The sequence below is a fragment of the Acomys russatus genome, chromosome 7 (genome assembly GCF_903995435.1).
Source record: "Acomys russatus chromosome 7, mAcoRus1.1, whole genome shotgun sequence".
Classification (NCBI taxonomy): domain Eukaryota; kingdom Metazoa; phylum Chordata; class Mammalia; order Rodentia; family Muridae; genus Acomys; species Acomys russatus.
The window spans coordinates 49,514,117-49,528,601 of NC_067143.1; the positions used below are offsets into that span (position 1 = coordinate 49,514,117).

At 45.6% G+C, this 14,485-nt stretch overlaps 1 protein-coding gene across 1 annotated transcript in view; it reads left to right on the plus strand.

The window, feature by feature from the left end:
• Positions 1 to 10,314, plus strand: part of Ints4 (integrator complex subunit 4) — a 65,264-nt gene extending 54,950 nt beyond the window's left edge. Inside the window, exons 20-23 of the mRNA XM_051148977.1 lie at positions 1,185 to 1,344; positions 1,637 to 1,780; positions 6,070 to 6,190; positions 10,064 to 10,314. Of these exons, the coding sequence (XP_051004934.1) occupies positions 1,185 to 1,344; positions 1,637 to 1,780; positions 6,070 to 6,190; positions 10,064 to 10,242 (604 nt within the window). The 3' untranslated portion in view covers positions 10,243 to 10,314. The remainder of the gene's footprint in view (positions 1 to 1,184; positions 1,345 to 1,636; positions 1,781 to 6,069; positions 6,191 to 10,063) is intronic.
• Positions 10,315 to 14,485: the final 4,171 nt, after the last annotated feature.

Sequence of the window (14,485 nt, forward strand, 5' to 3'; positions counted from 1 at the left end):
AGGACTCAATCAGTACTACAAATAGGTAGACAAAAGCCCAGCTCTGTTCCTTTTTCCTTATCATTATGTCCCCAGACCTACAATAGTCCTTGGCACTTGCTGAGTCCTTACAAGTCTCTAAGATGAGTATGATAATCCTAAATAGTGAACAGGAGTTCTGGGAATGATTACAAAGTCATGTCACGCCTGACAGCCGCTGTTATTTATTAACAGTCTCTTTCTTCTGTTTGTTTGTTCTGAGGCAGAGTCTAAAACTATAGCCCAAGGTGGCCTAGAACTTTCAATAAGCAGCCTGCCTCAGCCTCCTAAGTTCTGAGATTATAGGCATGAGCCACCACACCCAGTGAAATAGCCTCTTAAAACAAACAAAAAAAGGGGCTGAAGAGATGGCTCAGCAGTTAAGAGCACTGATTGCCCTTCCTGAGCTCTTGAGTTCAATTCCCAGCAACCACATGGTGGCTCACAACCATCTATCTGATATGACACCCTCTTCTGGCCTGCAGGAGTACACGCTGGCAGAGCACTGTATACATAATAATAAATAAACAAATCTTTAAAACAAACACCAAACCAATTTCCTAAATGTGTGTATGTATACACATGTTTTGTGTGTGCTAGATGTTGATGCAGAGGGTTTTTTGGTTTGGTTTGGTTTGGTTTGGGGGGGCATTGTTTGTTTGAGACAGGGCTTCTCTGTGCAGACCAGGCCGGCCCGATACTCACAGAAATCCTCTTGTCTCTGCCTCCTGAGTGCGGGGATTAAAGTCATGCACCACCATGCCTGGTAATGCAGAGTGTTTTCACCAGTTTACCCCTTACTCATTAAAGCAGGCACTCACTACACCTGGAGTTTGCCCAATAGGCCCCGGGAGCCCTCTTATCTCTACCTCCCCAGTGCTGGGATGGAGGCCCATGCTGCTGTGCGTGGTGGTTTTCATGGATTCTGTGGGTTAGATTTAGGTCCTCATCCCTGCCAGGCAAGGGATTTATTGACAAGGTTATCTGTCCATGCCAGCAGTGCCTCTTCTGCTGATCATGTGCCTATGGCATGCTGATTTGTATCCCTGTTGATTTCAGGCATGACCCGCAAGCTCTTCCCATTTCAGTATTCTTCCTGCTTGAGGGCTTGGCAGAGCAAGAGCCTGTGGTGAGGGGATGTCAGTTGCTTCTGTGTGTTCATGCAGGTGTTTCATTGCGGATTTACCCCACCTTCAAGACAGCTTTGTGGACAAGCTCCTTGATCTTATGCCCCGACTCATGGCATCTAAACCTATAGAAGTCGTCAAAATTCTGCAGACAATGCTGCGGCAGAGTACCTTTCTACATCTCCCACTTCCAGAGCAGGTCAGCGTCCCTGGTGCCCCTCTGCCAAATCTGCCAGGTTCTTAAACCATTTACTTTAGTGAGCTTCTTTAATCAGGGGAGCAAGTGAGCTATGGTCCTTCTTCTAATTGATTTCAATTTCGTGTATTTGTGGCGGTGGAGTGGGAGGGGGGTGGTAATGCCACAGCTTATGTCTGGTTCCCTGATAGGGTTCTAGGAATCAAACTCAGGTTATCAGCCTTGGTAGCAGGGGCTTTTCCCACCGAGCTATCTTACTGGTCTAAGAATCAGCATATTTTCTTGTTGTTTACAGATCCACAAAGCCTCAGCCACCATCATTGAGCCAGCGGGCGAGTCAGACAACCCCTTGCGTTTTACATCTGGGTTAGTGGTAGCCCTGGATGTGGATGCAACCCTGGAACATGTGCAAGACCCCCAGAACAGTGTCAAGGTCCAGGTGTGTGAGGTCTGGGCTCCCCTGGGGTGTTTTCACTGACCCTGGTGGAGCATTTAACTTAGGTGCTTTTGTTATCTACTTGAGGACCAAAACTAAAAAGGGACAAAAAAAGATCCTTCACGGCCAAGTGTGGTGGTGCATGCTTTTAATCCCAGCAGGTGGATCTCTGTGAGTTCGAGGCCAGCCTGGTCTACAAAGTGAGTCTAGGACAGCCAAGGCTACATAGAGAACCCCTGTCTCAAAAAACAAAAAAAAAAACAAAACAGAACAAAAAAGGATCCGTCATGGCGAGAGCCTGGGCTTGGAGCCTTACTCTATTGCTGAGCAAATTAAACTCTAAACCTCAAATTCTACACGTGAAAATAGTAATGTAGTGAGACTTTTATAATTTTACTTTTTTTTTTAAAAAAAACCACAGAAATAATAGGGGAATATGTTTTTGTTTTAATCCTAGGTGTGGGGATATGGGGCTGCTTCACAGCAGGTGGCTATGATTTGCCTTGTGCTCTAGCAGGACGTGACCTTGTAGTTTCTGCAATTGTGTGACGTTTGGAATTCTTGGGACTTTTCAGAGGGTATATAAGTGCTGGAGCCCCATAGGGGGTGTAGGCTGCTGGTTGGTGGTTGGATGCTGTTGGTTGCAGTTTGTTAAGTAGTGCAAAGAAACAAGAAGAAGAAGTTAGATATCCTGACGACAAAGATCAAACTTGCCCCTAGGAACTGGATCCCCCTAACCAGCAGGAGTTAGGCTATTAATAACATCACCCCGTTTCCCCCTATCTTTTTTCCTCTCCTACTTAGTGTTAAGGGGTTGAAAAGGTGGAAGAAAAAGGAACCCACAAAGTAGCAGACATGGGTTACATAGAAACAGTCAACATTAAGCCGGGTGATGGTTGGGAGGCAGGTGGATCGTTGTAAGTTCTAGGCTAGACTGATCTACAAAGCGAGTCCAGGACAGCTAAGGCTACACAAAGAAACCCTGTCTCAGAAAACAAAAACAAAAAAGAAATAGCTGATATTAAAGTGAAAGTATGTAAAGCCCTGAGTATCTAGTAAGTCTTTACTAAGTGATAGGACTGTCTCTATATAACACAGACTTTAGGGTTAGTTCTCTCTACACATACAAATTGAGTTCATCAAAACAAGTTCTGTTGGTTGATGGGGGGCAAACAAAATTCATAGATGGAGAGAAAATATCAGTAGGACACATTTTTTCCAAAGTTAGAGATCACATGATATGGTAAAGACTACAGCTGAGCCTCATTTCCAGCCACCCTCGATCTTTTCTTCCATCCATTCATGCATTTTGTGCTTGGTTTGGTGTACATGCTGAGTGCAGCGGTGGTTGCGCTAAAGTCACCCAGCGTGCTCAGTTTCAGAGAGTTAGATAAAGGGACAGGCAGTGGTAAGTGAAGGTCAGTGCTTCAGCATACAGTTTAGCACACTGTGGTGAAGGTCACGGAAGGATCTGTAGAGGTGCTGGCATGTGGTGCAGCCTGAAAGAGTGCTGAGGAGCAAAGAGGATGGCAGGGGAGGTACGTTGAGGAGACAGTGTGAGCACTGGCAGTACAGGTAATCAGGATGAGAGCTGACAGTCTGAAGCAAACACAGCAGGTGTCCTAGAGGAGGTGGGATAACCACGCATCATACCCACAGAGAACTTTTCTGAGTGAGTCTTTGTGTCTTCTCCTTCCTAGCCCGTACTTATAGGTTGCTCAGAAACTGATGAACAGTCCTCATTCATCCTGTACCAGTTAAATCAGAGTTCTGAGACCCAGCTTAGAGTTGCCAGTATTCTTTTTAAGAGTTCGTAGGTAAACTCAGTGTGCAGTGTGAGTCTAATGAGCTGGCTGTGTTGTTATGTCTCTGAGAAAAGTTCTCTGACCAATTAAGCATAAACAATTACAGGTGGATCCTTTGCAGGACATCAGCTAAGCTGTACTGAAAAAACTCCATTCTAAAACACCTTTGCTGCCTTCCCAGGCAAACGAATGCCTACATGGGATGTCATGGGGACCCTTTCTGCCCTGTCATGGGACAGCTTAGCAGTTTCAGAGTCCAGCTACCGCCCTCAGAATACCAGAACAGAGCCCAGAGTGGGGGCACATGTCTTTAATCCCAGCACTCGGGAGGCAGAGGCAGGTAGATCACTGTGAGGTTGAGGCCAGCCTGGTCTACAAAGCGAGCCCAGGACAGCCAGGGCTACACAGAGAAACCCTGTCTTGAAACACCGTCCCCCGAAAAAAAACCAGGGGTGTTAGACATGACTACAGTTACAATGACTCAGAGACTTCATGGAGGCTATATTCTCTGTTAAAATTATGGATGTCTTAGTTTTTTGAGTTTTTTGTTTTGTTTTGTTTGTATTTTAAGAGAGAGACTAGATAACCCTGACTGCCCTGGAACAGTTTATGTAGATCAGCCTAGGCTGGCCTAAATTCCCAGAAATCTCCCCACTTCTGCCTTCGGAGTGATGGGATTAAAGGCGTGTGCCACCATGATGTCTGTTTTTTACAGCAGTTTTTGCTAGACTTGTCTGGGTTGCTGTATTTTATCCACTGACAAGAGGAAATACATTTTTCAGATGTTCTGAACTCATGTTGTTCTTTCCCTGACCTACTTGGTCTTTAAACCTCCTGAAGGAATGCTTTTGGCAGCTGTTTGACAGCAGAGTCAAGGGAAGCTTCACTGAGACCACTTGGGAGTTCTGCTTTGTCTCTCTCTTCCTGTCCCCTCCTTCTCTGCCCCCACCCCACCTTTTAATACAGGGTCTCATAGGCTAGGCTGGCCTCCAGATTGCTATATTGCTAAAGATAACCTTGAACTTCTGATCTTCCCTCTTCCACTCCCAAGCACTGCAGACGTGTACTGTTTGGCCTCGTGTATGTTATGGTGGGTGTGGAACCCAGGGTCTCATGAACGAGGCAAGCATTCCACCAACTGAGCTTTATCTGTGCCCCTCCCCCTCTAACAATTAGTCTTCGGTTATTTCAGATATGAATACCCCTTTCCAGCTCCTCCTGGACACCCACTCCATATCCTCCCAACTTCTCTTCCTCCTCTTCTTTAAAAATAACCCACTGAGCTGTTAAAGATGACAAAGTTCTAGAAGCTTGGGCATCTACAGCTTTCTTCTGTTCTAGGATGGGGCCACAAAGCCTAGAAGCAAATTAGGAGAGAACCAGCTTGTAATGGTTCAAATGGAAGGGCTTGAGTAGCTCACAGTTTCAAAGGTCTCAGTCTGTGGCTGGCTCCATTGCTGTACTCCTTGGGTGAGGCTGCCAGGTCAGGGCAAAGAGTGCATGGCACAGCATAGCTGCACACCTCATGATAGGCCCTGGGTGACCTCCAAAAAAATACATGAAATTATGAATCTATCAGTGGTTTGATCCCTTGATTAGATCAGACCCCTAATGCTCCCAAAACTCCTATTTCTGAACATTATTTTTAGGGACTAATCTTTCAACATAAAAGTGTAAGGCTAGCTTTAGGCTCTAGCAAGACTGTATCTCAAAACAATAGCATGGCTGGACAGGTGGCTTAGTGAGCAAAAAGCTTAAAATCCCTAGGCATGGCCATACATTCTGCAGTACTAGCCTGGGTGGGTAGGAGTGGAGATAGGTGGGTTCCTCAGAGCTCACTGTCTAGTGAGTCAAAATGGAAGGCTTCAGATCTGGTCAGAGTGTCCTCTGACCTCCTGGGGTATAACAGTAACATACGCGCGCGCGCACACACACACACACCATATACCCCCAAAACATGAATGAGAGATAGAGAAGTAAAAATAGATCTGTCAGTCCTAGGAAGAGCATGAGATATGTAGAAAGATAAAAGATTTGAGCAAGTAGATAGACACATACTCCCCTGAATTTCAAAAGTGAAAGGATACTCTAATTCCTATCTGTGTTTACAGAGCTGGTCCAGTCTGGTCCTAGTGTCAGCTTTGTTTCTCTAGTTTGCTTGTACCCTAGTTTGCTTCTCCCCCTGCCCCCCCCCCCAGTTTTTTTTTAGACAGGGTCTCTTTGTGTAGCCCTGGCTGTCCTGGAACTCTGTAGACCAGGGTGGCCTCAAACTCTGAGATGTCCTGCCTCTGCCTCCCGAGTGCTGGGATTAAAGTCATGTGTTAGTCCCCTTTAAGAAACAGGTTTGGTTTGGTTTTGACTTTTGGTTTCCTTTTATGATGGCTAGGGTCGTCTTTCTGCTACTGATTTCAGGTTCACAGTAAATGTTATCATCAATTTTCTTGGCTCATTTCTCTTCTCTTGTCTGCCTCATTTCTGTCACTTTAGGTCTTGTATCCAGACGGCCAGGCTCAGATGATCCACCCCAAGCCAGCAGACTTTCGGAATCCTGGCCCAGGGCGGCACCGTCTCATCACTCAGGTGTACCTCTCCCACACTGCCTGGACAGGTAAGAATCAATGGGTTAGGTGGGCAGGAAAATATCTCCTTGTTAATCTTGGTATCTTCCCATTATGATGTGCACTTTGTTTTATTTTTATGTTTGCCATAGGGTGTCACTATGCAGCCTTGGCTGGCCCAGAACTCTGTGTGTAGACCAGGCTGGCCTCCAACTTGTCTGCTCTGCCTCTCAAGTGCTGGGATTAAAGGAATGTGCCACCATACCCTGATTGAACGTGATCTCTTAAGTATAGAATTCATAAGCTCAAACGTGAGTATAGTTGGACTAATGTGCTGTTTGCACAAGAGAAACAAGACTCTGTTCAAAGGCATGCAGAAGAGTAATATGTAGCGTGGAGTCTCATGGCAAGAGGCTGGGCTTACACACCAGGAGACTTGCTTTCTTGTTCTAACTGTGCCTCAGAAAAAGCATTTATTCTTGGGGAAGTCTCTCTTGAGTCTCCTTCTTCCAAAACGAAGATAATTCCCAACTTACTAATTAGTGAGCATTATTGGAAATTAAAGTTCGATGTTTCTTAACAAACATTATAAATCATTATTTCTTTGTATATGAACAGTACAGCTTATTCTATTGAGGAAAAAATCAGATCATAAGTAACTGTCCTTCCCATCCCTATGACCTGTTTGCTTTTACAGCCTAGAACTAAACTTGGATAGCTAATGTCTGTGTACAGACAGACATATAGACACAGGCAGAGAGACATACAGACACACAAATTATATATCATCTGTAAGAATGCAATGGGAGAATACAGATGCACAGGACTTTACATTTTAAGCCTATAAAGCTGTTTGGAAAACTTAAGAAAAGCCTCAGTCTGCAGATCCTAAGATACAGAACACAGTTTTGGCCACAGTGGTGTTTTCCTAAAACTTAGGAACATTGACTTTTACTAGGAAAGGTAATAATGCTACCAATTTGATTTTGTAAGTAGGGGAATACCTTCTAGAATTTTATTTTATACTTTCTTTTTATTTTGTGAGGTTTTTTTGTTTGTTTGTTTGTTGTTTTGTTTTGTTTTGTTTAGGGCGGCGTGTTTTGAGATAGGCTTTCTCCATATAACAGCCCTGGCTGTCCTGGAACACACTCTGTAGACCAGGCTGGCCTCAGACTCACAGAGATCTGCCTGCCTCTGCCTCTGCCTCCCCAGTGCTGAGATCAAAGGCATGCCCTGCTATCTCCAGTGGGTTGGTTTTTTTTTTCAAAATCTGGGAAAAAAAAAAAAAAAACAAGGGAGGGGGGATGTAAAAAGTAAACGATAGCAGCCTCTGGTCCCCACTTGTGCATATACATGCAGCGGCACACGCACAAGGTAAAGGACATACATGAGACACTGTTAGTGCCATCAAGGTTCCCTGTCAGACATGTTAGATGCATAATGATGAAGTTTTTGCTAAGAAGTTAGGGTAGCCCCTTTGGTGTTTTTCTGATCGGTACCTGGCATTTCAGGGTACCTAGGATTTGCTTTCTTGATTGTCCTTCATCCTATATCTTTGTGGTATGTTTGTGCACTGTGTTGTGTGTGTGCATGTGTGACTGAGGATCAAATCCAGGGCTTCTCCCATGCTCGGCAGCATTCTACCACCGCGTTACATGCACAGCCCACCTAAATTGTTTGATTCAGGGATGGCAGACGTGAAGAGGACCCACTAGTACAGCATCACCTAGAGAGCTGTAGCTCACTGACCCGCCCCTAGTTACTATGGCTAGTCTCGCTAAGTCTCTGGGAAGTACTTGTTCACGTCAGATGTTTTCCTACTTAATCTGAAGTAAGCTTTATGGCAGGGAACATGCTGGTCTCTCCCACTACAGCCTGTGTCCACAGAACTTGATATGTGGTAGGCACTAGACAAATACTAGTAATAAGATTGTTTTGGGGTGCTGAAATGGTTTGAGGGCTTTTGTGTGTGTTTGTGTGTGGTGCTAGGGATGAAACCAGGATCTTGAGCAAGCTAGGCAAGTGCTTACTACGGAGCTAAGTCCTCAGCTCTGGCACTTAAGACATCTTCACTCCAGATTACCCTCTCCCTTCCTTTTTTTTTTTTTTTGTCCCCATTCATAATCCCCTCTTGTCTGAGACAACAATGTAAAGTGTGTTCTTAAACTGAAATCTCTCCATCCTTCTCCCTAATGCAGGAGGTAGGGTCCAGAGTTTGTGGGAGCACCTGCTTCGGGAGGCAGGATGCTGCCCTGTGGAGAGCTGAGGCGCGCCGTCCAGGCTTAGAGTGTAGGATTTGTCTCAGATGACCTTTTCCTCTTCTTTTGCTTGGCTCCTCTCTCGTCTTCCTATGGCATGGCTGGAATTGCCATTCCTATGCCAGGGTGTTGAGGGAAGGCAGGATGACTCTGCAGGGCAGTCTTTATGGCCTCTGACTTGTCCAGGGTTTGGCTCCTTGAAAGCCCTGTGAATGCTCCACTGCACTTGTGACCTGCTGTCTGGAGTGGACCAGGAGTGTGATATTGTCCTGGAAGTCTGGTGTTAGACCAGTGCTTGTGTCATTACTACACCCATGCCTGCAGGCCCTGAGGTGTGGGTATGTGCATGCTACATGGCTTGGAGATGGGAGGAGGCTGCACTCGGTGCTCATGCTGAACTCCATTGGCTCTGGTGCTCTGGCCTTGACTGCCCGAAGGATAGCAGTCTAGTCTTTGTTCTGACCCTGGGAGAGCAGAAATAGAGTTGGAGAGCCACTAAGAGTCCTGGAGCCTTTGTCCTGTTTGGTTTTGACCCATCCTGCTGCCTCTTGTCCTCTGGACTTTTTAGCTGGAGACTAATCTTTTAACTCTTGCACCAAAGCAGGGAGCATACCGGAGCTTGTTCTGTTGTGCGCCTTGCACTTGCTGGTAGGTCCTCATGAAGTCCTTTCCGTCTCTTTCGTGTGGAAGCCACACGGTTAATGGAAAAGATTACGAACTGAGCTCAGTTTCTCACAGAGTGGATTTGGGCAGCCAGTTAGAACTATCTAAACTCCTGGACTTTTTTCAAGATCATGACAATCTGTTCTTCATGGTGTGGCAGGAAAAAGAACTCCTGGGGTTTTGTGCTTGGCACAGAGTGGGTATTCTATTCTGGAGCCTTCCTACACCCAGTGCGTTTAGACTCAATTAGAGCATGTTCTATACTCCATTGCAACTCAACCGAAACAGCCAGCAACTCATAAGGGAGTTTGTTTACTCACTAGGCCTGCCACAGATAGATACTAGATATGCAGTGTAATGTAATGAAAGAAAGGATCCTGATATTTTAGGTCTGTGAAACATGTTCCTTTCCATTGGTGACAGATTTTTGTCAGAACTCTTTTCTATCTTGAGGCTTTCCTCTTCACTAAAATGTCAAGTCCAAGATGCACACAGCCCAGACTGCTAACATTGAACTGCCTGTCTTATGAGCAAAGGCCCACAGCCGCTGTGGCCCTCTCAGGTTTCTCTCAGGTGGGCTCAATAGCTGTGGCTCTGAGCTACAGGAAACCCAGACATAGCCAAGGAGTCGGCGGCGGGCAGAGAAGCATCTGCAGACTCAGCCTCAGCCTCACAGGATTCAGCTGGAAAACTGTTACTGTGTTTGAGAGTAAATGGAAGGAAGGATGCAGACATAGGAAAAGTCCATATTTTGTTTTTTGAGACATCGTTGTCTCACTAAGTAGCTCTGGATATCCTGGAACTCACTTTGTAGGTCAGGCTGGCCTTGAACTCACAGAGGGATTTGCCTGCGTCTGCCCCAGGTGTTGGGATTAAAGATGTGTGTTACCTTACCCAGCTGTGTAGCCCAACTTTGATGGTGCTTTACTTGCAGTTTCATGTGAATCTCTACAAGTTACCCAGTGATAAAAGGTTTCTTAATTTTTGTTTCCGTTTTTCCAGAACCATGCCAGGTGGAAGTGAGGCTATTGCTGGCCTATAACTCTGGTGCACGAATTCCAAAGTCTCCATGGATGGAGGGAGGTGAGATGTCACCACAGGTGGAAACCAGCATTGAGGGCACCATCCCCTTCAGTAAGCCTGTCAAAGTTTACATAATGCCCAAGCCTGCAAGACGCTAGCCTGCAGCCATGATCTAGGCACCAGTGAATAGACCTGGAGCTTCACCTGGAGGTGTGTGTGTGTGTGTGTGTGTGTGTGTGTGTGTGTGTGTGGGCATGAAGAACATGTAAACTGTACAGTCTCGTTTCATATCATCCACTGGATCAGTCATTTCCTCATTGAAAACAGAACTCTTCTGGTTTATTTCCTCCATTCCCATTAATAAAGTTGAGAAAACACCTAGATGTTCTAGTTTCTGCTCCTTAAAAATAATCCATGGGTGGGGAGGCGGGGAGAGAAATCCACAGCAACAATAACACATGCTTAATTCTGAGGTAGATGTAAAACAGATGGTTTGGTTTTCAAGGCATAGCCAAAGTCCTGGATATTCAAGCCACAGACTTCTTTCTTGAAGTAACAGTTTGTTTACCAAAGCCAACTCCAAAGTCATTTTCTCAGCTGCATATTTTTCCTGAGAGATTCGGAAGGACGTTGGACACGTGTTGTCTTCCTGAAAGACCCATTTTCTAATCAGGCAATGGATAGGCCAAGAAATGACAGAGTAACAGGACAATAAGTCATTCCATCCTGAGATAAATGCTTGATCCTGCCTGCCATTATCCTCAGAATCTATTTGTTTTTAATAAAGGCCCAAGAGCCATATTTTGAGAAAGCAAGCAGTGTTATGGGAAGATGGCTCCCAGTGTAACAAAGAAATCATGTGCGGCGGCATCTGCGGCACTGGAGCTGCATGAGAGGTTCAGGTGGGTGGGATAAGTCGGGGCTGCAGTGAGATTAACTGGGTAGCTGGCCTGGGCTGTGTGCTCTACCTTGCCATTTAAGCTTAATGGCATCCATATAAGGCTTAGAGACTAAGTCATGGCTTGAAAACTGTGCTGTTAACAGTCAAGCCTGCATTCATTCAAATCTGAAAGGAGTCCAAAGGCCCAAACTATTCATTCCATATAGAGGAAGTATGTGGGCACTCTGGTTTGTGTGTCCCCTAAAGTTCACCTGTAAGAACCATATCCATAAGGCAGTGCTGTTTGAAGTAGGCCTCATAATGGGTGGTACAGCCTTGCCTCAGGTTTGGATTAATGTCATTATTATGGGAATGGGTTACTAAGCAAAAGAAAAACATTTTAGACCAGCCATGGGAGCACAGACCTGTATTCTTAGCACTCAGGAGGCAGAGGCAGGTAGATCTCTTTGAGTTAAAGGTCAGCCTGGTCTACATAGTTCTAGAACAGCCAGTAAAAACAAAAACATTAAGACTCATGGCTGCTAACTGAACTGAAAGTTATATTATTGTGTAACTTGAAAATCTAATGGAAGAATATGCTGGATACTCTTCAGATATGGTACCATTCTTTAAAATCCTACTAGGCCTGGAGTGGTGGCTCAGTGGTGAAACGTGTTCCAGTTATGTGGGGTGGCACAGAGCACTTGTAGCTCCAAGGAGTCTGGAAGGCCTTCTGGCCCCACAGGCACTGGAATACACTTACCCAGGCAGGGGCACACACAATGTTTTTCAAGACAGTTTCTCTGTGTAGCCTTGGCTGACCTGGACTTGCTTTGTAGAACTTGAACTGGCCTCGCACTCACAGAGATCTAGCTGCCTCTGCTTCCCTGAGTGCTGGAATTACAGGCATGTGCCATCACACTGGGCTAAAATAAGAAATCTGAAAATTTCCTCCCAGCCACCGTCCGTTATAGGTGGGAACAGGCTTTGAGGGATGGTGTGCTTCCTCAGAGCCCAGGCTAGCACTTGCACTTTTCTTAAAGGTCCAGCTGCGCTTTTTCTGTGCGAAGTGGATATACATTAATGGGCGGGCTCCGACTTCGGTAGCAGGACATTGAATGGCCTGTACTAGGATCTGTGGAATTTGCCATGCTGGGGGAGTTTAGACAGAGGTTGACAAATCCTGACAAGCCTGTTCCTGAGCAATTCAATTATCTGAGGAGGTAGGCTCAACTTTTGGCATTCCTTGTGCTCAGAAATGTCTGGTTCTGTGAAATATGAGAGTACTTATTTTTCAACATCTCGCTCCATACTTTTTCTGCTGACAAGAAATGTTCGTGGTGGTGTGCCTCTAGCCCAGCTCCTAGCATATGGCAGGCAAGGAAAGAGTCATGACATGCCCATCAGAACAAACCCTGAGTTCAAACTTCTGAAGACATTTGGAATTCATGTGACTGAGCTGAAGAACCGGTATGTAACACATGGCTGATTCCTGTCTTAGGAACCACTCAGGCTAGAATAAATTGAGGGCTGAGCTTCCTACAAACTGAATCAAAGGACTTAAAAGATTAATGTACAAGACTAAGTAGAACTTCACAGGAGAATAGCTTCCCTCCAGCTCCTGTGTGTAGCACTGGCCATATAGACCAGCATAGCAGCTTTTTTATGAAGTTTAATGACCAAACTGCCAGATACTTCTCAAAGGAGTTTTCACTCAAAGGAGTTATTTCTTTTTAATAATGTAGGGACAATGCAGACTGTAATGCAGTAACAACCGTACCTGATTCAGGACCCACTGGAGTCAAATTAATGGCAGGGGTGGGGTAAGGTGGGGATTACATTACCAAAGATCCCTCAAAGCTACATGGACTGCCTTTATAAGCGAAGGGTATAAAGCTAGAAAGATCTGGTCAGTCATCTGACAAGGGCACCAAGGAGGACCTCCCAGATCTATCCTGGGTGTCAAGTTCTTGGGGAGCTTGCTCTCAGAGACCTCCGGGGCACTAAAAAGTGTACTGCCTGACAGAGATGAAAACAAAGCCACTTTGTGGGTGAAGGTCAAACAGTATCTCCAAGTTTACTCTAGTTGTCTTTTCTGAGGTAGCCACATCTTAAGTTACTCTCTAATGTATGGATTGGCTGCAGTCAGAGGCCAGGTGGAGGCATCCACCAGCAGCTGCCTTATGTGAGGCTGCTAACTTCTCCAAAGCAGCTGCCACCCAGCCACCTCTGCCTCAGCTTCCTTCTTCCTGATGCTGCAGTGCTTCTGTTAGGCCCTTGCAGAGGAGCGGGAATGGTCAGATCTCCCAGAGGTGGCATGGCCTTGGGTCAGGTGACTGGTACAAGAGCCAGCAGCAGTCTCCTGCTTCTCTTCCTACCATCTGTCCATCTCTACCATCTGTTCGGAACTCAACCCAGTTCTTCCCACTTGGGAGTGACCAGTGGAAGGCACGGGGTAGGTCCCAGGCACCTTAAAGCCAGTACACAGTTGCCTGGACGTGTGCAGATACTGAAGGTGTTAAGCACTCATTCCCCTCTGGCCTTACAGTTCCTAGGGGGTGCTGGTATAGGTGCCCACTGTGATTTATTTGTAAATTATCATTATTTTCTGCATTAAAATGTTTGCTTGTAAATAAAAAATTAAAAGATGCCTAACTGTGCCACCCATGCAGCTTGGGGGGCAGAAATCAGCCTCTTAAGGCTCATGCTTTAACATGCTTTAACATCAGCTAGGGTACAGTGATTTTATGTAGTAATAGATGCAGTAAATACAGTACCTGGTAAATTTCTAGTTCAAGTGAGCTGATGGGCATTTAAGTCTTTTTTTTTTTTTTTCATTTATTTATTATGTGTGTAAGTGTTTTGCCTATATGTGTATCTGCGTACCATATGTGTGCAGTGGCCATGGAGGCCAGAAGAGGGTGCCAGGTCCCCTGGGACTGGACTTACAGACTGCTGTGAGCCACCATGTGGGCAGGTGGGTGCTGGAACTCAGCTCTGGGTCCTCTGGAAGCAGCCAGTCTTCTTAAGTGCTGAGCCATCTCCAAAGACTCAGCTAAGTGTCACCTCCTTGGTGGTATCCTTCCTAGTTTTCTTCCCATCCTGGTCAAATTAAATTAATCTTGTAACTATTATAGGGTTGTTTGTTTCTTCCATGTAACATTCTTGGCAGAGGCAGAGGGTGTGTGTGTGTGTGCGCGCGCGTGTGTATGTGTGTGTTACTATGTAACTGTGGATGACCTATAACCTGCTATGCAGACCAGACTGGCGAGAAATTTGGGGTCACTCTCCTGCCTCATCTCCACACCACTGGATTATAATTGTGCATTGCCCTGCTTGGCTTTTCCATATGTCTTTAAGAACTGTAAGTTGCAGCTCTCCAGACTCCTAGGATCCAGCAACAACTGATCCTAAGAAATTTAGTACACAGACAGTAAGTGAGCAAGAGAGATAAAGGCTGAATAAATGATAGTTCTTTTGGGCTCCGACACTCTGTACCTTTGTAAAGTAGTAAGATGCTA